Source organism: Mustela nigripes, chromosome 18 (assembly GCF_022355385.1).
Source record: "Mustela nigripes isolate SB6536 chromosome 18, MUSNIG.SB6536, whole genome shotgun sequence".
In the NCBI taxonomy this organism is placed as follows: Eukaryota; Metazoa; Chordata; class Mammalia; order Carnivora; family Mustelidae; genus Mustela; species Mustela nigripes.
Window position 1 is genome coordinate 6,674,165 of NC_081574.1, and position 7,545 is coordinate 6,681,709.

The 7,545-nt window shown below is 44.9% G+C and overlaps 1 protein-coding gene across 1 annotated transcript; it reads left to right on the forward strand.

The window, feature by feature from the left end:
- Nucleotides 1-3,574: 3,574 nt before the first annotated feature.
- Nucleotides 3,575-7,283, forward strand: DEFB109B (defensin beta 109B; the record flags this gene model as incomplete). Its single annotated transcript, XM_059384051.1, has 2 exons — nucleotides 3,575-3,596; nucleotides 7,049-7,283. Coding segments are annotated over 2 exons (228 nt in total), but the record flags the coding sequence as incomplete, so codon positions are not given.
- Nucleotides 7,284-7,545: the final 262 nt, after the last annotated feature.

The window sequence follows — 7,545 nt, forward strand, 5'->3', positions numbered from 1 at the left end:
TGAGACACACTTAAAATAACCATCTCAGGAAAGAGCAGGTTTGAAATCACAACAGATGCTGCAGAGACTCAGAGAAAATAGAGGGTGTTAGGAATTTTCCCACCGCATCTAGGAATTTCTTAGCAACAATTCTTCCCTCTTCATCCTATCATCCATGTTCTTTCTACTGGATTATTACACTAGCTTACAGACATGCTGCTGTTTCTCTGATTTTAAGGAAAAACTTTTTTTTTTCCCCGCTCTTCTTCCAGCGCTACCCCCTTTCTTTGCTCCATCTGGCAGCGAAACTCCTCAAAATCATCCCCCGTATTTTTCACTCCGGTTCTTCTCTCGGAATCCTTAACAATGTCCTGAGCAGGCACCCTCCCGACTCCTCTGCCAGCTACCAAAGCTGTGGTTTCAGTCACCCAGGATCTGCACGTGGCTGCATCCAAGTGTCGCCAACCGCTGCGACCTTGGCCGGCTCAGCACCAGACCCACAGCAGCTGGTGGCTCTCCTCCTCCTCCTGTGCCTTCATCACTCAGCTTCCAGCGCAGCGCGCTCGCTGGACCCTCTCCCCGCCTTCCCCTAATGTTCTCCATACTGGGGAGCCCCGGGGCTCGTTGCCTCGACTTCTCTTCCTTCTCTCCACCTGCTCCTTGGGGCCAGCCGCGCCCTTTTAAACACTCCCCGGACCTCTGCTCAGCTCCGGACTTGCAATGAGCATCCAGTGACAACTGAGGTCTCAGTTTGGGTGTTTAAGTTCAAGGTAGTATATCCAAATCCGAACTCCTGATTTCCGCCCACACAGCTGCCCCCTTCACAGTGCGCTGCGCCTGCACCCTGGGGAGCCGCTCTGGGCTCTTGTGACCTTCGGAAGTATTGCTCCGGCCCGCCCGTGCGGCCTCAGAGGGCAGCGGCTCTCCTCGGTGAAAGGCCAGAGTAGCTACAGAGTCTCCCCCGGCTCCCCTGCCCCGGCCTGTGCGGCTGGAGCACCGTGGACTTTCCCAGCTCCCCCGGCCCCACGCACCTCCGCTGCTGCCTGGGATAGGGCGAGACCGCAAGTCCCCCGCTCAGGCTCAGACTTCAGGAGCCCCTTCCTGCCTGTCCCCAAACAGGTGACAGGTGATTCTTCTTGCTCTTTACCCAATCTCTCTTGGAAACCTTCAGTGGAAGGGCAGGAAAAAAGAGTGAGTCCAGCATGTCTGGGACCCAGTGATACTAGGATTTGTGCTACCAAAGCCCACACTCAGATCTTAAAAATTTGTCTGAGGTCGGCTTTTTCCCTCTTGGCTCCAGCAGCAGCTGATTCCTCCTGCTGTCCACACAGGCCCCTGTGGGTCTCCTGCCCTTCATTGTTTTTATTTTCCACATTTATTGAGATGCCACTGACACAGAGCATTGTGTGGGGTTAAGACGAACAAGGTGATGATTGACGCACGTATATATTAGGAAACACAAGATAGGTTAATACGTCCTTTACCCCACATGATTACCATTTTGTTGTTGTTACGGTGAGAACACTGCATCTCTACTCTCCTAACCATGTCCAAGGACACAATACAGAATCGTCACCTGGAGTCATTGTGCTGTACACCACCTCCGCAGAACTTACTCATCTCGTAATTTGGTTTGTACACTCGGGCCACCATTTCCCTGTTTCCCCACCTCTAAGCCCCTCGCAGCACCATTCCATTTTCTGTTTCTACGAGTTCGATATCAGTGGACTCTACATATAAGAGAAATCGTACAGTGTTTGCCTTCCCTCATTTCACACAGCACAAGGCCATCGCAGTCCACCCATGTGGTCGCGCACGGCGGGATTTCTTTTCTGCATGGCTGAGTTACGGTCCGTTGTTACAAACGTCACAGCTTCCTCATCTGTCCTCTGTTGATGGACTCTTGGATGGTTCCATTTCCTGGCTATCCTGACTCAGGCTGCAGTGACAGGAGAATGCAGGTGTCTCTTCGAGATAGTGACTTCAGCTCCTTCAGATATGCACTCAAAAGCAGGACTGCTGGGTCACACAGCAGTTCTATTTTAAATTATAGCTTTAATTTTTAATTATTTGAGGACTTTCCATATTTACTCTCCAGTTTACATTCCCACCAACAGCCCATCAGAGCGCCCCTTTCTCCACATCCCTGTAGGACTTCTTCTCTGTCTTGGTGGTGGCAGCTGTTCTGATGGGTGTGAGGTGGTGTCTCACTGTGGCTGTGATTTGCCTGTCCCTGATGCTGAGTCATGTTGGGCACATTTTCTCGTACTTGCCGGCTATTGGGCAGTCTACTCTGAGAAGAATCTTGTCAAGCCCATATTTTAATGGGCTTGTTAGAAGTTTTTTTCTGTTTTGTTTTGTTTTGTTTTGTTTTACTTTTGAGTTGTGAGGGTTCCTTGTGTATTCTGGACATCAACCACTTAACAAATATATGGTTTGTAAATATTTTCTCACATTCTGTAGACTCCCTCTTCATCTTGCTGATCACTCCTTCAGCTGTGCAGGAGCTTTTCAGTTTGCTAAAGTCCCACTCACCTATTTTTGCTTTTGTGGACTGTGCTTTTGGTGTCTTTCAAATAATCATTGCCAAGACCAATGTCAAGGCAATTTTTTCCTATTCTAGGACTCTCGTAGCTCTGGGTCTTCACTGAAGTCTTTAATCCATTTTGAGTTAATCATGTCATCTGCAAACAGAGGCAATTTTACTTCTTCATTTCCAACTAGACACCTTTTTTTTCCCTTGCCTGACTGCTCTCGCTAGGACTTCCAGTCCTAAGTTGAACAGGAGCACTGACATTGGAAAACACTTGCTTTTTTTCTGACCTAGAGGGAAAGCCTTCAAACTCCACCACTGAGAACAACGTTAGCTGCGTGTCTGTCATGTTTGGTCTGTTCTTCTTCAAACCTCATCCGTTGGAGAGCATTATTATTGCTATCATCAACTTACTGGTATTTACTAGAATTCTGCTTTGATTCTCAGGCCACCTTTCTGTGTTACATTCTTTCCTCACGCTGTACGTCCTTTAGGATTTCCTTTGCTGTAGAAATCTTGGTGGTAAATCATTTCAGTCATTTGTAAATGTTATCCTTCTTCTGGAAAGAAGGCATTACAGAGTTCCCAATTCTACACTAGCAGAAATTTCCTCTCACAAGCTATTCTTTTTGGCTTTCACTCTTCTGCCATAGCTTAATTATTAAATTTTTAGATTTATTATTTATTATTTATTTTTATTTATTACTTTTAAATTAGTATTTCAAATTATTGTCCTTTGTTAATGTTTTTATGATTTAGCATTTTTTTGTTTTATCACAATGTGAATTTCTTTTATATTATCTGTAAGGAATGCTTTTTTATCTTGACTCTGTGGATCTGTATTTTTTCCATCATTTCTGGAGAATCTCTTTAAGCACTGCCTCCTCTCATTCCTCTCTTGTCCTGGAATAAATGTGAAACTTGTGTCTTCGTGCTAAGTTCTGGGTAAATAATTCAGATGTATCTCTTTGTTCACAATTTTCTTGTCTAATAATTGGTCTTTAATACCTTATATTAAAATTTTTCAAAAATTTTTTTCATGTCCAAACCTGCCCACTAATTCTATTATCGATATTGTTTCCTTGTTTGTGCAGCTTTGTGATAATAGGTTTTATTTCTTTAAACAATTTGATACACAGATGTTTAACTGTTTGTCACATTGGCAATGCCAATACCTTTAGTCCTTGAGGGTACCAATACGTTGTTTATTTCATTAACTTTAGCTCATAGTGCCTCATCTTCCTGATGATCTGTCACAGTGAAGTCATGGCTTATCCTTAGTCTGCCAGTCTCCTACATGCCTAAACTGAGACGGTGTCAGTTACCATCCAAAGCTTCCATTGTGGAACCTCCTCGGGGTTTATGTCCACATCCTAGCCCAGCCAGCCAACCAATCTAGAGGGCTCGCTGCGTAAGCTTCAGTTCCCAGACTTGTCCTCTAGGGAGTGAGTAGTCTCGGAAACTACCCCACCACTTTCAAGAAGAGAACTATTTCAGAGATATTCTCTATGACCCATTCATTCTATAATGGCAGGCCCTTGAGAGTATCTGACTTGCAATGGTAGCCAAAAGCCTAAATCTTTCAATCTGATCGTATTTGTTTTGTATCTTCCAGGAATTTCTGTTTTTGATGTACTGATGGTACCTTGTGCTTGGGGCACTCCCACAGACTCTTTGAAAATGCAACAGACCTAATTCGAAAGGCATTTGAGAAGGAACAGAAGAAGAGGGAAAGCAGTAGGCTCAAGTCATCCCTGACTTTTCTTCTTATGACTCCTAGTGTTGTCCAGAAATTTCAGAACTATATTAATATGTATCAACAGTGGACATTCTTCTTTCCCTTCTCATTTTAAGGGGACTAAGGCTAGTATTTCATTATGAAATGCTATATGGATTTTTGTGTTCAGATGAGTTTTAATTTGGTTAAGGTAATACTCTTCTCTTCCTATTTTTAAAATAACATTTATCAGAAATCATTGATCATACTGATTTCCTCTTTAATTCTCCCTTTCCAAATATATATTCAAATTACTTGACCAGCTGGGTATATTGCAGATGTCATTCTGCTATGGCAAAGAGGAACATCATCACCAAATGTTAATCTAAAAATATTGTCTCCGACTCTTAGCCAGGAATGGCCTCACAGGCGAATACAAACAAAAGTAACGTGATGACTGAACAATCCTCATTTGTTGGGACGCATCCATTATTGAGTGGACCTTCAGGGACCTCACGGGTGGGAAATTCTTGACACTATGCAAACTCTCAATACAGAGGTGAGACTGACGGAAGCGTAACTGTCTTCCTTCTACCTCTTTCTTAGGTGGCTTTTCCCCTGGGCAGTCACTTGATTTGAGGATTGTAGTGCCAGATCATCAGCTCTGCCATTAGGGAGTTTCCTACTAAATTAACTTGGCTAAATGGTGAGTCATCCGGAGAAAATAAGGGTCTGGATATGATGACAAATTTTCAGCTTTTTCGATACAACTGGGAAAGGACTGTCCAGAATGTCTACAAATTTATTATTTTTTCTGATACACTCAGTGACTAAGGTACATTGAGTTATGTAGATCATACCCAGATACAGAGAGAAAAAAATAACTTCTGCTTGTTTCTGAGCTGCCTGAAACGTGACAAAAGGGACTTATGTGTCTATAGAACAGACCAGCACCACAACTAGTACCACATGATATTTCCTGAAACTTCATCTGACCCTTCAGGCACACAGACAGGAGGGAAACGGGAGACAGGAAAGGTAAAAAACCTGAACATTTTAATTTATTTAATTTATTTATTTGTAAGCGAGAGCCTGCGGGGGGAAGGCAGAGGGAGAGGGAGAAGCAGACCCCCTGCTGAGCAAGGAGCCAGATGAGGGGCTCGATCCCTGAACTCCAGGATCACACCCTGAGCGGGAGGCTCCAGGATCACACCCTGAGCGGGAGGCAGACGCTTAACCGACTGAGCCACCCAGGGGCTGCGAAACTGAACACTGTAGCGGAAGAAGGAGCGTGTCAGTTGTCAAGGGAGCTGGAGCAAGAGGACTGCAGCATCAGGTCCAGGGCCCTGAAAACTCACCATGGCCTGCGAGGAACACGGGATGCTCCTTCTGTCTTAACTCCTCTCATGTCTTACCAAACTGTCTTTTCTCCATGACGCTCAACCTCTACAGATCTTTCTGTTCTTCCAATAAACTACGCAAGGGACCTTGCTCTTGCTGTTCCGTGTGCCTAGAGTACCCTCAAAGGGGTATCTGCTCCTCTCTTTCATGCCCATCGTTCAGGCCTCCGTTCAAACGCTACAGCCTCAGGAAGCCTTTCTCTGTCCCTTCCGTCAGCCGCATCCTGCAGACTCTATCTGGTCGATGACTGTATTATTTTGTTCCCAGCACCACTTTCTGAGATAATCCTAGCCACCTGTTTTTGTATGGTCAGATTTATTCCCTGAAGATGCGTCCTGTGAAGATAAGGAACATTTCCCCCATTTTCACGGTTCTATTATTAGTGCAAAGGAAAATGCCTGCTGAGTAGAAGATGCTCTGCAAATACTTGTTGCAGATCCACATAAAGGAGTAAAACAATTAAGAAACTGGTATATTTAGAACACAGATGTGAAAGGAAAATGAAATGGGGTCAATTATGTCAAGGTGGGGCGCCTGGGTGGCTCAGTGGGTTGGGCCACTGCCTTCGGCTTAGGTCGTATCTCAGGGTCCTGGGATCGAGTCCCGCATCGGGCTCTCTGCTCAGCAGAGGGCCTGCTTCCCTTCCTCTCTCTCCGCCTGCCTCTCTGCCTACTTGTGATCTCTCTCTGTCAAATAAATAAATAAAATCTTTTAAAAAAAAATTATGTCAAGGGGCTTTACAACGGAGCTGGGAGGCCGTTGAAGAGGTGGGCCTTATGCACATCTTCACTCCTGGAGCCATGAACTTTTGACCTGGGCCAAACGGCAAGTATTCCAAGGACTCAGCCCAAACACCTGCAACCTGCTACAGTGAGAGATTTTTGCTTAGTGAGATCATTAGCGAACAATCAGATTCAGCCAGAAGTAGCTTTCTGCTGCCAGCACCACTCAAAAATTCTTTGTGAACAACGTATACAATGCATTCCCTTTTTGCTTTAAAATCCTCTGACTTGTGCTCCCTACCAGGACACTACCCGGGCTGCTACCCAATCTCTGTCCCCAGATCGCAATTCTTTGATCCCACCCAGCACTCCTGCTGAATGGTGCCCTCCCACAATTTTATGCGGACACGTATTTGTTCATTGAGCCACTGCGACATTTACCAAAGTTCGCTTTGAAGCATCGGTCAGCAATGCCAGGACCCTGTAGAAAAGGAGGGAGGAGTCTGTTCACACTCGGGCTCTTGGGTAAAGAAGGACAGTGGAGGTGACGGAACAACTGAACAGATCTTTCGTCCAGCCTCTTCTCTCCACACGGCAGTGCTCATACGGGAACCCCCTGGCCTCACACTTAAGAGTGTCTCACGTCTCACATTCCACTCATGAGCTAATCATTTCACTACCTCTTTTCTTCTGCAGTAAGAAGTGGTCTGCCTTCTGCCGAAAGCCATTGTTTAAATCTGGCTGGCATTTGCAGAAGAGACATCTGCAAGTTGACAGAGGACCAGATTGGAATCTGCAAAAGACGGTGGAGATGCTGCAGAGCGTGGTGGATCCTTATACCAATCCCCACCCCCCTCATCTACTCAGATTATCAGGCACCCCCTAAGCACAGGTTGAAATGAAACTAGGGAGAGCATCAAAAGGAAAGTTCTTTGCATCGAAAGTCACTGGAATGTATATGGCAAACACTGCCAGTTCCCCTTACCCCTTGTCAATAAAAATAAATAAATATGGATTTCAAATATCCGGAAACCACTTCTTGGTGACTCATCTCCAGATTCAAACAATCTCTTTAAAAATGAGAAAGCACATTTATGGAACTACAATGGTTTTTTAATTTGTCATAAAAAGACCAAATGATTAGCCAAAAAAAAATTGCAAATGAAGACAAAACTATGTTTTGTATAATACAC